Source organism: Tamandua tetradactyla, chromosome 9 (assembly GCF_023851605.1).
Source record: "Tamandua tetradactyla isolate mTamTet1 chromosome 9, mTamTet1.pri, whole genome shotgun sequence".
NCBI classification, from domain to species: Eukaryota; Metazoa; Chordata; class Mammalia; order Pilosa; family Myrmecophagidae; genus Tamandua; species Tamandua tetradactyla.
Genome location: NC_135335.1, coordinates 81,757,774 through 81,776,736, shown reverse-complemented (window position 1 = coordinate 81,776,736; position 18,963 = coordinate 81,757,774). Strand labels below are relative to the sequence as shown.

The window sequence follows — 18,963 nt, the reverse complement described above, 5'->3', positions numbered from 1 at the left end:
TAAGCAAGGAAAAGTTTAACAAAGAAAACTATTCAATTTGTCCTAACCTCTCTTTTCATACAGTGATGCGCCTAAAAACACTAAAAGTCCACCTTAAAACCATTTGTGCACAGTAGCTTCTTTTGGAGGATCAGTAAATCTGGGCGGAGAGCGCGGCCTCTCCTTAACCCTTAGACCGCGCGCTTAGTCCTTCCTTGGTCTTGGGCGGGGGTGGGGGTGGGGGTGGGGGTGGGGGTGGGGGCGGGGGTGGGGGACGGGCGGTTCCGGGACTGAAGCTCTAGCCCTGCCACCCCGGCGGGGGATCCAACTCGGAAGACTGTGTTCTCCGGAGTTCTAGAAACACAACTCGAGTCTGGCTGAGCAGTGTCCACCCTCGCTTGCCCCGATTGTGGGGACGCCTTGCCCGTCTTCCGGCCCCAGCCAGGAATGGTGAGGGGCTAAGGAGGAGGCGGGCGGAGGGAGGACGCGTTACCGGTAGGGCGCGGCAGGCCCGGGGGCAAAGGAACGCCACGGAAAAGGAGAGCGCGCGCCGACAGCCCGAGGCCGAGCAGCCGGGAGAGGGCAGGTCCCAGTCTTCTCCCGTCGTGGGGTCCCGCCCGCCGCTTCCGGCGCTCTCAGGCCCGCCCCGCGCCGCCGACACTGCCACATACTCCGGTGACGTCAGCCGATGCCGCCATATTGGGCAGGCGCCGCCGCCGCCGCCGCCTCCTCCGCCTCGGAACTCAGGCTGCCTCGGGGGCTGGGGCCGCAGGAAGGAAGGAGCCCTTCTCCCCACCTACCAACGACACTCGTCCCGTCCGCTCCCGCCGCAGCGCGTCTCCCCATGACTGCTCCCGGCTCCGCTGCCGACGGACGTCGCCCCAGTGCTCGTTTATAACGCGGAAGGCCGGTCGGGGGCTGAGGGAGGAGGAGCAGGAGGAGGAGGGAACCCCGGTCGGTCCCTCGTCCTTCTCGGCTCGGCGCTGTGGCCGGAGCCATGACCTCGCTGACCCAGCGCAGCTCGGGCCTGGTGCAGCGGCGCACCGAGGCCTCCCGCAACGCCGCCGACAAGGAGCGGGCGGCGGGCGGCGGCGGCGGCAGCGGCGAAGACGACGCGCAGAGCCGCCGCGATGAGCAGGACGACGACGACAAGGGCGACTCCAAGGAAACGCGTCTGACCCTGATGGAGGAGGTGCTCCTGCTGGGCCTCAAGGACCGAGAGGTGCGGGCACGGCGGGGCGGGCAGAGGGCGGCCGGTGGCCCGCGGGGTCCGGGCACCAGGTGGGAGGCTCAGCTCGAGCTCCGTGCTTCTGCCGGGTGAGCTGCCAGCTCGGCTCCAGCCAGCATCAGACTTGCACCTGGAGTGTTGGAGTTAGTAACTGCTCCCCCCCCAATCCCCCAGCCTGGCTCGGCGCTTTCCCGGCCTCCTCGTGCAGATGCCTTGGATTTTCCCTTCCGCCTTTCACAGTCACTTCTGCGATTTCAACAGCAGTTTGTATTTCTGTCTCGCTTTTTTCCCGCGTGTTCAACCCGTGCAGACCCCAAGATGTTAGAATGAAATACCTGGTACCACCAGCGTCCGGACCTCGTGGGTTTTGCAGGTTTGACGGCCCGGGAGGGGTCCGTGGATTTGCTCTCTGGGGTATTATTATTTTTTTAATCAAGGAGTAGTGTTTGGAATTATGAAAATTTTGGTGATATCGTAATTGGGAAAGTATTTTTTTTTACGTGGGCAGGCACCGGGAATCGAACCCGGGTCCTTTGGCATGGCAGGCGAGCATTCTTGCCTGCTGAGCCACCGTGGCCCGCCCGAAAGTTATTTTTTTGAGTAAAGTTAAAATCAAGCAAAATTCTCATGGATCCTGAAAAATAACTTTCTATTTGAACTTGCATTAGTTGTGAGATTACTTTTAGTGGAGCTTTTATCAATTGACTGGTCTCAAGGAAGGCTTACCGTTTTAAGGAAGGGCCTTTTCGGGGAGTGTTTGAAATGGTAGGTTTGTAATTTGATGAAAGGCCTCAATTCCTTAGGTAGGTTAAATTGCGAAAGATAGTTCTTCTTACCTTACAATAAAATGATTATCATCACCCCAGTTATTGCACCCCTCTGCGCTGCAAGAAAAAAAAAAAGCTACAGTTTACACTTATTCACCTCTTAGATTCAACAGTTAATATTTTACTGTATTTGCTTTATCCGATCTTTGTTCTTCCAGCTACAAAATGATTTTTAAAGACAAATACACCCGTTTTCAGACGTTGAATGAATATTCCATAAATTAGTAATGGTGAGGTGGTCCCAGGAGCTTGTGGAAAGTTGAGAATGTGGAGCACGTTTTGAGAGTCAAACTCAGAAGTATCTGTTTTGTTCTCTTTTATTTTTAAGAAAGTTTTCCGAGTTCACCGTAGGTGGGCACAGAATTTCAGCATTGTAAGAAGCTTCCTATTTCATTGAAACTTCTTAGATATTGATGTTGTGGTATATATTTGGAAATCTCATGAATTGAAATAGTTTTCCTTGATGAAAATGTCCAGAACATTCGTAGTATCTTGGTATCCCATTCGCCCAGGTGTTTCATCACTTTGAAAAAAGTTGGTATATTTCAGTCCTTCTGACTGTGAAAGGGATCCAGTACCTGTTTAATTACTGAGTCTTGATGATAGAAGGGAGACAGTATATGAAATTCCTCTTTTGTTCTGTGAATGAAAGCGCAAACGAGAACTACAGTGATCTTCTGATGTGATATTAGAAAGTATTTAACTTACCTTTTTAGGTGTCACAATTTGGAATCTTGGTGATCAACATTTTTCTATGTCTTTATTTTTTTCCTTTGGGACAAAACTTCACTGTAGAAGTTTTTGAAAATACAAAACAAAAGAACACAAGTCGCCCATATTCCTGAGCAGTATTTTTGGTTTATAATTTTTGACACTTTTCTGTGTGGATCCATCTTGTGTGTGTGTAAAACTAAAACTTAAAGCAAAAACTAGCTTTTGAGATCTGAGTCACGTAAGTAGAAATTATGATAAGAAAATACCTTTTTTTTTTAAAAAAAAAGATGAGTTGTGTTTGTGTCAGGAGTCACTATATGTTGCACGTCCTGGCTAAGTTCCAGAGTCTAGATAATTCTGAACATTTCTTGCTGATTTACAACCACAGTATGGAATTATTTTTTTTCTTCTTATACAGGCAAGCCCAGGGAGTGGGGACTTTGTTGAGATTTTGTATTGCTTTAGATTTTAGTTTCAGGAATTTGCCTTTTATTTTTTCCTTTCGTCACATCTTTACATACTCATATCAAGTCCTATCAACCCATCATCTATTCATGTGTTTTTCTCCTCGGGAAGATTTCCCCCCATGTTTTTAACTTGTAACTGGGAGTTGTTCTCTTACCTAGTGTGTAGGCTTTTATGCTTGTTAGTATTAAATACTAATTTACTAAATTTTATACTAAAAAGTTCCAAACTTTAGCCATAATATATAACTTAGTAAACTCACTGCTTTAACTTTATTTTAACTTAGCATCCACCCATGTAGTATCTGGGCACTTTTAAGATACTTAAAAGTTAAACCTTAAGGATAGGCAGGTCATTAATGTTGGACAAGTTTTGTATATGTGGGAGTTGACCTTATCTGAAATGAAGACAAGTAAACGTTTTAAGAGGAGTTATGTAATGGCAAAATTAATTTTACTTTGACGTTTTAAAAAGCTGACACTTATCAATTTATTTTTTTTTTGCTTTTAAAAATATATATATTTGAAGAATAATAAACTTACTAAAAAGTGTGCATTATCCTAAGTGTGATGAATTTTCACAAGCTGTGCACACCCATTTAACCAGCACCTAGAGTAAAAGACACCATGGCCAGCTCTCCAGAGGCCTTACTTGAATTACTTTCTAGTCACTACCTGTTCTTCAAGTGGAACCCTTGGCCTGACTTAGAATCACCGTAGATTAATTTTGCCCGTTTTTGTATACTTTCTTTTGTGTTTGGCATTTGCTCAAATTGTGAGATCTTCCATATCATTTTTTTTTATGTTGTGAGGTGGTTATTTACTTATTCTCACTGTCTATCAATTTACTTTTAACACATTTATAATCTATAATATTTTAAAAATTACTTTGATTTTATCTTGAATCAAGTTAAAAACTTTTTTCTCCTCTTTTACTGAACAGAAGGCTCAGTTTGCCAATAAGTAGATCACCAGCTTTCAGATTACCTATTGGGGTAATTGTGATTGATTTTTAAAAATTTAAGTAGCATATCAGATTTTTACCAATCATTTCCTTTCTGGCTTGTATAAAACACAGAAACTTGAGCCTTTCGTTATTCTGATCTCAGTTGGAGTGAAAAATTGATGACATAGGGTATCAGTAGATGATAATGAAAAGGATAGTAGGTTTAAACTTGAATTCACCTTCTGAATAATTGGAATGATTTCTGTAATCTCTCCTGTGTTTGAAGAGAAGGGACAGCAGAAATGCCAGGTATTTTCCTTTCCCCAACTATTCGTTTTTAACAAAGATGTTTCCACTAGTCAGAGCATTTTTAGATTGCTTCATTGAGAATTACCTTAAATAACTGACATTTACTTTTGAAAATTTTCATTGGTGTCAAGTCCTGGTCCTTTAAGGTTGGGTTTGATTATTTTAAATGACCAGGTAGAATTTAGAATATGTCTGGTGGAATAGCAAAAATGCTAAGAGACTTTGTCTGAGGTGTAGCCTTTGTTTTACAGATTATTTAAGCTTTCTGAGTCTCAAGAGTTCTCATGTGAAAATGGAGAAATAGTCTTCCCACATGGTTGTTCTGTCTGTGTGTTGGAGAAATTTGTTGTTTTGCTCTCCACCATCACTCCGCTTGTTTTGTCTTGGTTTTAGGGAGTTCAGCCTCAGGGTGCCCTGTTGCAGCATCTCCTTCCCTCTTGAAGTGCAGTCAGGCTTAGACTTTTCCACTCAGGTGATTTGAAAGAGTCACAGACTGTGGTGATTTTGAAGACCTATTCAGAGTGGTGTAGTATGTGGACCAGACTGTTTTTGACATGGCTCTTTGTGCTTCTTTCTCTCTAGACTGCTGGCTTGGTCTTTCTCCATCCTCATTTTCCAGATGCCTTTCAATTTTGTAAACCTCAAGAGTCTTCCAATAAAGTTCCTTTTTTTAAAAGATGGCTAGAGTCAATTTCTATGGTTTTTTTATTAAAAATTTTTTTTTTGCATGGGCAGGCACCTAGAATGAACCTGGGTCTCTGGCATGATAGGTGAGAACTCTGCCTGCTGAGCCATCGTGGCCTGCCCTCTAATGGTTTTAATGCTTGCAGTCAAGATCCTGTATTTTGAAAAATGAGTAGATGCTCCAAGCCAGCTAATACACACTTAGGGTAAGCAGTTATTTTTAACTAAAATGATGGAGTTGATTTTGTGTGACTTTTAAACTGGTTCCAAAGATCATTCCCAAAGGTGTATTTCATTTTTGGAATAAGGATCCCAAGGTTACTACTAAGAAATGCAATACTTATCAGGATCTTTAACTTAAAAAAAATTTCTTTACTTTCTGCATTTGCATTGATATACACTCTCTCTGCATATCAAATCTATAAATGAGGAATTCATTCAACATTTATTCAGCGTTTCAAGATGTGCTAAGATTTAAAGTGTAATAAAGACTTCTGAGTTTTGAAAGAATGTCATGAGTTATTTTGTAATACAAATATTGCCTTTATATATATATATATATATTTGCTTATTTATTTATTTATATATATTTTAAACATGGGCAGACACCGGGAATCGAACCCAGGTCTCCGGCATGGCAGATGAGAACTCTGCCACTGAGCCACCATTGCCTGCGCTCCCTTCATATACTTTTTTTTTTGTGGGCAGGGCCATGCTCCTCTGAAGGCTCTAGGGAAGAATCCTCCCTTGCCTCTTTTTAATTTTTTATTAATTAAAAAAGATTACAAGAAACACAAACATTCCCAGCACATACACTCAGCAATTCACAATATCATCACATAGTTGCATATTCATCATCATAATCGTTTCTCAGAACATTAGCTTCAATTCAGAAAAAGAAATAAAAAGACAACAGAAAAATATAACAAACAGAAAAAAAAAATTTTACATGCCATACCCCTTATTGATCCCTTTCATTGATCACTAGCATTTCAAACTAAATTCATTTTAACATTTGTTCCCCCTATTATTTATTTTTATTCCATATGTTCCTCTCATCTGTTGGCAAGGTAGATAAAAGGAGCATGAGACACAGGGTTTTCACAATCACACAGTCACATTGTGAAAGCTATATCATTATACAATCATCATCAAGAAACATGGCTACTGGAACACAGCTCTACATTTTCAGTCGGTTCCCTCCAGCTTGTCCATTACATCTTGGATAACAAGGTGATATCTACTTAATGCATAAGAATAACCTCCAGGATAACCTCTCGACTCTGTTTGGAATCTCGCATTCATTGACACTTTGTCTCATTTCCCTCTTCCCCCTTTTGGTCAAGAAGGTTTTCTCAATCCCTTGATGCTGGGTCTCAGCTCATTCTAGAGTTTTTCTGAATCCCTTGATGCTGAATCTCAGCTCATTCTGGGATTTCTGTCCCACGCTGACAGGAAGATCCACACACCCTGGTAGTCATGTCCCACGTAGAGAGGGAGAGGGTGGTGAGTCTGCTTGCTGTGTTGGCTGGAGAGAGAGGCCACATCTGAGCAACAAAAGAGGTTCTCTTGGGGCTGACTCTTAGGCTTGATTTTAAGTAGGCTTGACCTGTCCCCTGTGGGGTTAAGTTTCATATGAACAAACCCCAAGACTGGGGGCTCAGCCTATAGCCATGGTTGTCCACACTGCTTGTGAGAATATCAAGAATTCAACTTGGGGAAGTTGAGTTTTCCTCCATTCTCACCATTCTCTGAAGGGGACTTTGCAAATACTTTTCCACTCACTGATCAAATCACTCTGGGATTCATCAGGGCATCACCTGGACAAACCAACAAAATCTCATGTCCTATACAAAGTTCCATGTACTTAAGGTGTTCAATCAACTATCTACGTAAGTTGTATTAGGAGATGCACTAGTGAAAGTACAGATTTGTACCAAATAAACATTTTTTGCTTTAGCCTCACACATTAGTTGAAATTTTAAAATATTAAGTACCATCTGTTTTCAGCACACTGCAGTAATGACATTCTTTTGTTCTTCCTCATGCAAAAACATTTTTTAAATTTGTACATTTAGTCACTATCATTATACACTCTAGGCATTCCTAGATTACACCATCTCAATCTTTTTTTTTTTTTTTTAACATGGCCAGGCACTGGAAATCGAACCCGGGATCTCTGGCATGGCAGGCAAGTATTCTTGCCTGCTGAGCCACCGTGGCCCGCCATCTCAATCTTTATCATCTATCTTTCTTTGTGATTTCATTTATGCCCCAGCCCTCCTCTATCATTCTCATATGCAGCTTCATTCAGTGTTTTAACATAATTACATTACAGTTAGGTAATATTGTGCTGTCCATTTCTGAGTTTTTATATTCAGTCCTGTTGCACAATCCGTATACCTTCAGCTCCAATTACCCAATATCTCACCCTATTTCTATCTCCTGATGGTCTCTGTTACCAAGGAAATATTCCAAGTTTATTCACTAATGTCAGTTCATATCAGTGAGACCATACAGTATTTGTCCTTTTGTTTCTGGCTAATCACACTCAGCATAATGTCCTTAAGGTCCATTCATGTTGTTACATACTTCATAACTTTATTCCGTCTTACGGCTGCGTAATATTCCATCTTATGTAAATGTCACAGTTTGTTTAGCCAACTGTCTGTTGATGGATATTTAGGCTGTTTATATCTCGGTAATTGTTAATAATGTTGCTATAAACATTGGTGTGTAAATGTCCATTTGTGTCCTTGGCCTTGTGTCCTTTGAGTAGAGGCAGCATATAGATGGGTCCTGCTTTTTAACCCATTCTGCCAGACTATGTCTTTTGATTGGAGAGTTTAATCCATTAACATTCAGTGTTATTACTGCATGGGTAGTACTTTCTTCTACTATTTTGCCTTCTGCATTTTATATGTCATATCTAATTTTCCTTCTTTTTACCTTTACTCACAGTCTTCCTTTCTACACTCTTCTCCACACCTCTCCTGTTTTGTATCTGTCTCTCATGTTCCCTTTAGGATTTCTTGCAGAGCTGGTCTCTTGATCACAAATTCTCTCAGTGATTTTTTGTCTGCAAATGTTTTAATTTCTCCCTCATTTTTTTTCTTTTTTTATTAATTAAAGAAAAAAAAGAAATTAACACATTTAGAAATCATTCGATTCTACATATGCAATCAGTAATTCTTTATTTTATTTTATTATTATTTTTTTATTAACGGAAAAAAAGAAATTAACCCAACATTTAGAAATCATTCCATTCTACATATGCAATCAGTAATTCTTAACATCATCACATAGATGCATGATCATCATTTCTTAGTACATTTGCATCGATTTAGGAAAAGAACTAGCAAAACAACAGAAAAAGATATAGAATGTTAATATAGAGAAAACAATAAAAATAATAATAATAGTACAAAAAAAAGACAAACAAACAAACAGACAGACAAAAAAAAAACCTGTAGCTCAGATGCAGCTTCATTCAGTGTTTTAACATGATTACTTTGCAATTAGGTATTATTGTGCTGTCCATTTTTGAGTTTTTGTATCTAGTCCTGTTGCACAGTCTGTATCCCTTCAGCTCCAATTACCCATTATCTTACCCTGTTTCTAACTCCTGCTGGACTCTGTTACCAATGACATATTCCAAGTTTATTCGCGAATGTTGGTTCACATCAGTGGGACCATATAGTATTTGTCCTTTAGTTTTTGGCTAGACTCACTCAGCATAATGTTCTCTAGGTCCATCCATGTTATTACATGCTTCATAAGTTTATCCTGTCTTACAGCTGCATAATATTCCATTTTATGTATATACCACAGTTTGTTTAGCCACTCTTCTGTTGATGGAGATTTCGGCTGTTTCCATCTCTTTGCAATTGTAAATAACGCTGCTATAAACATTGGTGTGCAAATGTCCGTTTGTGTCTTTGCCCTTAAGTCCTTTGAGTAGATTCCCAGCAATGGTATTGCTGGGTCGTATGGCAATTCTATATTCAGCTTTTTGAGGAACCGCCAAACTGCTTTCCACAGTGGTTGCACCATTTGACATTCCCACCAACAGTGGATAAGTGTGCCTCTTTCTCTGCATCCTCTCCAGCACTTGTCATTTTCTGTTTTGTTGATAATGGCCATTCTGGTGGGTGTGAGATGATATCTCATTGTGGTTTTGATTTGCATTTCTCTAATGGCCAGGGACATTGAGCATCTCTTCATGTGCCTTTTGGCCATTTGTATTTCCTCTTCTGAGAAGTGTCTGTTCAAGTCTTTTTCCCATTTTGTAATTGGGTTGGCTGTCTTTTTGTTGATGAGTTGGACAATCTCTTTATAAATTCTGGATACTAGACCTTTATCTGATATGTCATTTCCAAATATTGTCTCCCATTGTGTAGGCTGTCTTTCTACTTTCTTGATGAAGTTGTTTGATGTACAGAAGTGTTTAATTTTGAGGAGCTCCCATTTATTTATTTCCTTCTTCAGTGCTCTTGCTTTAGGTTTAAGGTCCATAAAACCGCCTCGAATTGTAAGTTTCATAAGATATCTCCCTACATTTTCCTCTAACTGTTTTATGATCTTAGACCTAATGTTTAGATCTTTGATCCATTTTGAGTTAACTTTTGTATAGGGAGTGAGATACGGGTCCTCTTTCATTCTTTTGCTTATGGATATCCAGTTCTCTAGGCACCATTTATTGAAGAGACTGTTCTGTCCCAGGTGAGTTGGCTTGATTGCCTTATCAAAGATCAAATGTCCATAGATGAGAGGGTCTATATCTGAGCACTCTATTTGATTCCATTCGTCGATATATCTATCTTTATGCCAATACCATGCTGTTTTGACCACTGTGGCTTCATAATATGCCTTAAAGTCAGGCAGTGTGAGACCTCCAGCTTCGTTTTTTTTCCTCAAGATGTTTTTAGCAATTCGGGGCACTCTGCCCTTCCAGATAAATTTGCTTATTGGTTTTTTTATTTCTGAAAAATAAGTTGTTGGGATTTTGATTGGTATTGCATTGAATCTGTAGATCAATTTAGGTAGGATTGACATCTTAACTATATTTAGTCTTCCAATCCGTGGACATGGTATGCCCTTCCATCTATTTAGGTCTTCTGTGATTTCTTTTAGCAGTTTTTTGTAGTTTTCTTTATATAGGTTTTTTGTCTCTTTAGTTAAATTTATTCCTAGGTATTTTATTCTTTTAGTTGCAATTGTAAATGGGATTTGTTTCTTGATTTCCCCTTCAGCTTGTTCATTACTAGTGTATAGAAATGCTACAGATTTTTGAATGTTGATCTTGTAACCTGCTACTTTGCTGTACTCATTTGTTAGCTGTAGTAGTTTTGTTGTGGATTTTTCCGGGTTTTCGATGTATAGTATCATATCGTCTGCAAACAGTGATAGTTTTACTTCTTCCTTTCCAATTTTGATGCCTTGTATTTCTTTTTTTTGTCTAATTGCTCTGGCTAGAACCTCCAACACAGTGTTGAATAATAGTGGTGATAGTGGACATCCTTGTCTTCTTCCTGATCTTAGGGGGAAAGTTTTCAATTTTTTCCCATTGAGGATGATATTAGCTGTGGGTTTTTCATATATTCCCTCTATCATTTTAAGGAAGTTCCCTTGTATTCCTGTCTTTTGAAGTGTTTTCAACAGGAAAGGATGTTGAATCTTGTCAAATGCCTTCTCTGCATCAATTGAGATGATCATGTGATTTTTCTGCTTTGATTTGTTGATATGGTGTATTACATTAATTGATTTTCTTATGTTGAACCATCCTTGCATACCTGGGATGAATCCTACTTGGTCATGATGTATAATTCTTTTAATGTGTTGTTGGATACGATTTGCTAGAATTTTATTGAGGATTTTTGCATCTATGTTCATTAGAGAGATTGGTCTGTGTTTTCTTTTTTTGTAATATCTTTGCCTGGTTTTGGTATGAGGGTGATGTTGGCTTCATAGAATGAATTAGGTAGTTTTCCCTCCACTTCGATTTTTTTGAAGAGTTTGAGGAGAGTTGGTACTAATTCTTTCTGGAATGTTTGATAGAATTCACATGTGAAGCCGTCTGGTCCTGGACTTTTCTTTTTAGGAAGCTTTTGAATGACTGATTCAATTTCTTTACTTGTGATTGGTTTGTTGAGGTCATCTATTTCTTCTTGAGTCAAAGTTGGTTGTTCATGTCTTTCCAGGGTCTATTCTCTTTGGAGTGCGCTGCACTTCTTGGATCTGTAATTTTAGGTCTTTCATAAGAGTTGGGAAATTTTCAGTGATAGTTTCTCCCATTAGTTTTTCTCCTCCTTTTCTCTTCTCTTCCCCTTCTGGGACACCCACAGCCCGTATATTTGTGTGCTTCATATTGTCCTTGAGTTCCCTGATCCCATGTTCAAATTTTTCCATTCTTTTCCCTATATTTCTGTTTCTCTTTGAAATTCTGATGTTCTATCCTGCAGTTCACTAATTCTAGCTTCTGTCTCTTTAAATCTACCATTGTAGGTATCCATTGTTTTTTCCATCTTTTCTACTTTGTCCTTCACTACCATAAGTTCTGTGATTTGATTTTTTCCGTTTTTTTATTTCTTCTTTTTTTTCACCCCATGTCTTCTTCATGTCCTCCCTCAATTTATCGATTTCGTTTTTCAAGGTTTTCCATTTCTGTTCGTATATTCAGCATTAGTTGTCTCAACTCCTGTGTCTCATTTGAACTATTGGTTTGTTACTTGACTGGGCCATTTCTTCAGTTTTCCAAGCGTGATCCGTTATCTTCTGCTGGTGTCTGGGCATTTAATCAGATTTCCCTGGGTGTGGGACCCAGCAGGTTGATAGATTTTTCTGTGAAATCTCTGAGTTCTGTTTTTCTTATCCTGCCCAGTAGGTGGCGCTTGTGGAGCTCGTCTGTCTGCGGGTCCCACGTAAAAGATGCTGTGGCTCTTTTAACTTTGGAAAACTCTCGCTGTAGAGGAGGGTCGCCAGCCGAAGCGGCTTGGGGGAGTGCCAATCCGAATCTGCCAGCCGGCCCGGGAATCCGCGCGTGAGGAGGGTCACCGGCCTCCGAGCCTTAGGGGAGTGCCTGTCCAAATTTCCCAGCCGGCCCGAGGCGCCAAGCGTGGTGGGGGGGCGCCGGCCGCCGCCGCTAGGGAAAGTATCCACCATTGCCATCCGGACCAGGAAGCCACGTGTTTGGAAAGGACCCTGGTCGCCAGTCTCCACGGCTTGGGGAATCTCCAATCCAATTCTCCCAGCTGGCCCGGGGGGGGGTGCCGTGCATTGGGGTGGGGGCGCCAGCTGCCACGACTTGAGGGGATCGCCTGTCCAATTCTCCCAGCTGGCCCAGAAACTCCCTCATTTTTGAAGGACAATTTTGCTGGATATAGAATTCTTGGTTGGCAGTTTTTCTCTTTTAATAATTTAAATATATTATCCCACTGTCTTCTCGCTTCCATGGTTTCTGTTGAGAGATCTGCGCATAGTCTTACTGGGCTTCCCTTGTATGTGATGGATTGCTTTTCTCTTGCTGCTTTCAAGATCCTCTCTTTCTCTTTGACCTCTGACATTCTGATTAGTAAATGTCTTGGAGTATGTCTATTTGGATCTATTCTCTTTGGGGTACGCTGTACTTCTTGGATCTGTAATTTTAAGTCTTTCCTAAGAGTTGGGAGATTTTCAGTGATAATTTCCTCTATTAGTATTTCTCCTCCTTTTCCCTTCTCTTCTCTTTCTGGGACACCCACAACACGTATATTTGTGCTGCGCTTTATATTGTCTTTCAATTCCCTGAGTGCTTGCTCATATTTTTCCATTTTTTTCCCAAGAGTTTCTCTTTCTTGTCAGATTTCAGATGTTCCGTCCTCCAGTTCAGAAATCCTATGTTCTGTCTTTCGAAATCTACCATTGTAGGTTTCAATTGTTTTTTTCATGTCTTCTACTGTGTCTTTCATTTCCATAGGTTCTGTGATTTGTTTTTTCAGACTTTCAGTTTCTTCTTTTTGTTCTTTCCTTGCCTTCTTTATATCCTCCCTCAATTCATTGATTTGGTTTTTGATGAGGTTTTCCATGTCTGTTTGTACATTCTGAATTAATTGTTACAGCTCCTGTATGTCATTTGAATTGTTGGTGTGTTCCTTTGACTGAGCCATATCTTCAATTTTCCTAGTGTGATTTTTTATTTTTTGCTGGAGTCTAATCATTTAATTACCTTAATTAGTTTATTCTGGAGATTGCTTTCACTTCCTGTATCTGGGGTGTTCCTGCTGGATGAATTTGTTGTCTACCTGTTCTTTGACATTCCGTTCAGCTTTATCTGAACCTTTAGCTTAAGTTTTGTTTAACAGAGGAGAATTTTTCAGTTCTTGTTTTCTTGTTTCTTGCCCTCCTTTTGTGGTGCCTGCCCCCCCCCACACACACACTTAGGAGGGTCTACTTAGATATTATAGACCCCAGCCAGATTTTCCCAGACCAAACTGGCCTCCTATCAGAAGGAAAGAGTCACCTGTGTCGGTTTTCCCTGAATGTGAGACCCAGCAGGTTGAAAGACTTTCCTGTGAAGTCTCTGGACTCTGTTTTTCTTATCCTGCCCTGTATGTGGTGCTTGTCTGACTGCAGGTCCCACTAGCATAAGATGATGCGGTACCTTTAACTTTGGCAGACTCTCCCTGCTGGGGGCATGGTGGAGACAGAGGAGAGGTTGAAGGCTGGTTTTAATGGCTTCAAATTACCAAGCCCTGGTGTCTGAATTCCTTAATGGAGGGATTCCACCTGGATGGGGCTTCCCCCCTCCCCTGGGGAAGGCACAGGCCCCAGATAACCCCCCAAAAGAGCTCACGTCTGCCTATGCCTGGGGCAGTTGCAGCCTGAAAAGTCCTGCCTCTGTATCCAGAGGCAGTCAAGCCTTTGTAGATACACTGCCACAAAAATCTCTGTTTCCTTCTTTTTTTTTTCCCCCCTTTTTCTGTCAGTCTTGCCCCCTTGGCGCCGGGGTAAAAATGAGCAGCCTCCGCTTTGATCAGGTTCACCTAAGCTGGGGGCCTAGTTTTAGTAGTCAGAATTTGTTAATTAGTTCCAGAATTGGCATTTGATTGTGCCCAGTCCCTGCTGCTGGTAAAGTCCTTTCCTTTCCCCTCTGGGAGCGGCCTGTGTGGGACGGGCGCTGGCCACTGCAGCCTTGGGAATTCTCGGTTCTGTGGGGTGCTCTCAGCGGGTCCACTAGTCCAGACTGGGATATGCTGTGTGTCTGGTCACTGATGTGGCCCCAGAAGCTGTTCTGTACTGTTTCTGGTTATTTAGTAGTTGTTCTGGAGAACGAACTAAAATGTGCACGTTGTTAAGCTGCCATCTTGACCCGGAAGTTCGAGCCCTTCATATTTTTTGATGTTTGAATTTTTGTCTTACTTTTTTTCGGATGCTTTTAATACATGAGTATGAGATACGTAGTATCTCAAAAATTAGTTTTTGAAATTCACTGACCTGTTTTGATTATATCAGTGAAATTAGATTTTATGCTGTTGAAATGATTTTTTAGTGCTTCCTGGTTCTTTCACAGTGTGGCCACAATATTCACTGACTAATCTTTTAAGCACTACACATATTTGATATTTGTTCATTTGAGACTGAAAGGCCCTCTGTGCATTACTTGAGCTTTTAAGAATTATCCCTTGAAATTATTTTGATCAGATTTTGGAATATTCTGGGAGTTTTTCTGATATTTGAAGAAATAAACTATTATAGTTTCAGCTTATATGTAATTTTCTAAAAACCCTAAATGCATCATGCATACCCCATTATGCCATGTCAAACTTTTGGCCTATTTCTACTTTCTGTCCATGTATACTTTCTCTCCTTTCATCAAATAATTTTTCTACTGCTATTAATCTGAATAAATAGATCTTTCAAAGTGTCCTATAGTCCTTAGTTAGTGGAATTTTTTTTTCATGTTGTAAGTTTCCTTTTGAAGCAGCAACACAGACACTGCACTTTTCCCCATTTCTTCCACTTAGTTAATGATGAGTGCCAAAGGAGGAAGATTGGCTTCATTTTTTTAAAAGTTTAATTTAATTTAATTTAATTTTTGCATGGGCAGGCACCGGAAATCGAACCCAGGTCTCCAGCATGGCAGGTGAGAACTCTGCCACTGAGCCACCATTGCTCGGCCAAGATTGGCTTCATTGTTTTTTTTTTAATTTTTTGTATTAATTTTAAATTAAAAAAAAAATGACAACAAGGAAACAAACATTCTTAACATATAATCATTCCATTCTACATATATAATCAGTCATTCACAATATCATCACATAGTTGCATATTCATCATCATCATGATCATTTCTTAGAACATTTGCATCAATTCAGAAAAGAAAGAAAAAGACAACACAACAGAAAAAGAAATAAAACGAAAACAGAGAAAAAAATTATACATACCATACCCCTTACCCCTCCCTTTCATTTACCACTAGCATTTCAAACTAAATTTATTTCAACATTGTTCCCCCTTTTATTTAATTTTATTCCATATGTTCTACTCATCTGATGACAAGGTAGGTAAAAGGAGCATCCGACATAAGGTTTTCACAGTCACACAGTCACATTGTGGAAACTATATCATTATACAGTCATCATCAAGAAACATAACTACTGGAACACAGCTGTACATTTTCAGACAGTTCCCTCCAGCCTCTCCATTACATCTTGAATAACAAGGTGATATCTACTTAATGCGTAAGAACAAGCTCCAGGATAACCTCTTGACTCTGTTTGGAACCTCTCAGCCATTGACAGTTTGTCTCATTTCACTCTTCCCCGTTTTGGTCAAGAAGGTTTTCTCAATCCCTTGATGCTGGGTCTCAGCTCATTCTAGAGTTTTTCTCAATCCCTTGATACTGAATCTCAGCTCATTCTGGGATTTCTGTCCCACGCTGACAGGAAGATCCACACCCCCTGGTAGTCATGTCCCACGTAGACGGGGGAGGTGGTGAGTCTGCTTGCTGTGTTGGCTGGAGAGAGAGGCCACAGCTGAGTAAAGAAAGAGGTTCTCTTGGGGGTGACTCTTAGGCCTAATTTAAGTAGGCTTGACCTATCCTTTTTGGAGTTAAGTTTCATATGAACAAACCCCACGACTGGGGGCTCAGGATTGGCCTCATTTTGAAATAAATGTTTATGATGTTAGATTTCTTACTAATTAAAGCTTGAAAGACTAACCTGTTTATATAGCCATGTTATCAATTAAATTTTGAGGTTTTAATTTAGGGGCTAGTAAAGGTATAATTTAGAAAATAGACTGTAGCTCTTGTTAGTTGCATGGTATTAACAATTAACATTAAGGTACATGCATTACCAATACAGATGTTTCTGGCAGTATTTTTAAGCTTAAAAACTTACATTTTAAATTGAAAAAATAAACTCATTTAAACTTAACTACGTTGTGTTTAACTAAATATTCCTTTAGTGGAGAAATTCTTAAATTGGTGTTAAGATGGGGTTTGGAAACAGAATACTAAAATTTTGCATAATTTTGCGTGCGTGAGTATTGTATATGTGAATTTTCCTGGGGAAAGAGTACATGACTTTCATCAGATACTGAAAGCATTTAGTGGAGTAGAAAAGGTTAAGAATTACTGAACTTATCTGTTTAAGTGTTTTTTTCCTAGTTTCTTGAACCTTTTCTTGCGTTTTTTCTTCTTTTTCCAGGTTTTAGGGTTGCAGTGAATTGAATTTTGAGCTTTTTGAGATTTGTGTAGTATAAAGTAGACATTTTTGTAGCCAGTTCTAGAGGTTCTGCTCTTACTAAATCGTCTTTTAAAGTGGTGTAACTACACTGTGTAGGATTCTAGCAATTACCATCCATTTGTCAACCCTTTATTCAGTACGTTCTCTGTATTATGGCCTTGACTAGTTATGAATTGCTAGGGAGGGGTCTCCATCTTCATAACTCACTGTTTCAATTTTAGTTTTATGAGTCAAAACTCATGTAGTAGATTTTAAAACTGAATTATGTTTTTGGTGTTTTTTTAAACTTTTTATTGTATAGTATAACTTACATTCAAAGCAAAGAAATAAAAAAGCAATACTTTTCAAAGCACTCTTCAGAAAGTGGTTATAGGACAGAACCCAGAGTTTTTCATGGACTACTGTACAATCCTCTCATTTTTTTTCCTTCTAGATGCTCCAGAATTTAGGAGGCTAGCGGGTTTAAATACTTTTTATCATCACCATTGACTTTTTTTCCTCCTTTTTTTGTGAGCAATAACATATATACAGAAAAGCTATGAATTTCCAAGCATAGCACCACAGTTATTTGTAGAACATATTTCAGACTTTGACACAGGTTGCAATTACACAATTTTAGGGTTTTGCTTCTAGCTGCTCTAAGAGATATCAATTTAATGATTCAGCATTCATATTCATTTGTTAAGTCCTATCTTCTATGTATAATTCCACCATCACCTTTGATTTTTCACTACTTCTCATTGGGGTTGTTTGGGCTATGGCAGTTCTAAATTTTTGATATTGGAAGGGTCTGTCTCTAATATGTGGTAGTGAGAGGAAAGTATCTGATGTTCTAGGGAGGCTGGGCTAGGTTTCAGGACTTATTTGGACCAAGAACCTATCTGAAGGTTGTAGGTTTCTGGCAAGTTACTCTAGTGCCTGGAACCTTTGTTGAATCTTATTAATTGCCCTAGGTGTTCTTTAGAATTGGATGGAATGGTCCTGGTTGGGGGTTGGCAGGTTATGATAGGTAGCAAGGTCTACTTGAAGCTTGCGTAAGAGCTACCTCTGGAGTAGCCTCTCGACTCTATATGAACTCTCTTGCCACTGATACTTTATTAATTCCACATCTTTTCCCCTGTTTGGTCAGGATAGAATTGTTGATCCCGTGGTGCCAGGTCTGGATTCATCCCTGGAAGTCCTCTCCCATGTCACCAGGGAGACTTAAATTATGTTTTGATATTGCATGTTCTTGGGGCCTGGCATGTAGCTACCACTCAGTAAATATTAAATAAATCATGCATTCCCAGCAAGGGCAGTGCCATCCCCAAGGGAGTGAAGTTGGGTCTGGGAGTGTGAAAAAACTCTTACTTTGTATATGTATAAAGCATAGACATACATATAGTACCTAAATAGATGTATAGTGTATCTGCAGAATTAAAATTTCATGGAGGGGATTTGATTAGAAAACAAAAAAGCGCCTAAAAAGCTCCCTAAGAAAGTGATGGTAAAAAAAGGGTTGAGAAACATGGAAATAAATTAATATTGAAAGTTTGCTCTTAGCTGAGGTTTAGAAATCTTTTTCTCTGGTAAGAATTTTTATTGTAATAAAATTTGGCTTGTTTAGTAATAGGGGGAACAGTCTTAGCATACTGAACTAGAGGAACTTATGAGTTAAATTTTTTTATGTGTTAAATTTTAAGGTAAAGTTATACCTTCTAGTTGCTAATGTGTAGGTAAACTTATTTTTTAAGACAATTTTCAAAGCATTTTTTTATTGTGAAAAGAAACACGTAGAAAAGTGTTAAATTTCAAAGAACAGTTTAACAGATAGTTTTAGAGCAAATTTCAAAGTATAGTATGGGTTGCAGTTCCACAATTTCAGGTATTTCCTTCTGGTTGTTTCAATACACTAGAATCTAAAAAGAAATACCTATATAATGATTCAGTAGTCATAATCATTTGTTTAATCCTAATGTCTCTGTTACAACTCCTCCCTCTCATTTGATCATTCTCTTAATTTTCAAGGATATTGGGCAGTAACCATTCAAACTTCTTCATGCTGAAAAGAGGTGTTGACATCCTGAGGTAGGGGAATGTAACTGGT

The 18,963-nt window shown here is 39.8% G+C and overlaps 1 protein-coding gene across 1 annotated transcript in view; it reads left to right on the top strand.

Annotated features, from left to right (window-relative positions):
* Positions 1–644: 644 nt before the first annotated feature.
* The window catches only part of GOLPH3 (golgi phosphoprotein 3), an 82,426-nt gene continuing 64,107 nt past the window's right edge, over positions 645–18,963 (top strand). The window contains exon 1 of the mRNA XM_077116913.1: positions 645–1,201. Coding sequence (XP_076973028.1) covers positions 977–1,201 — 225 coding nt within the window. The 5' untranslated portion in view covers positions 645–976. The remainder of the gene's footprint in view (positions 1,202–18,963) is intronic.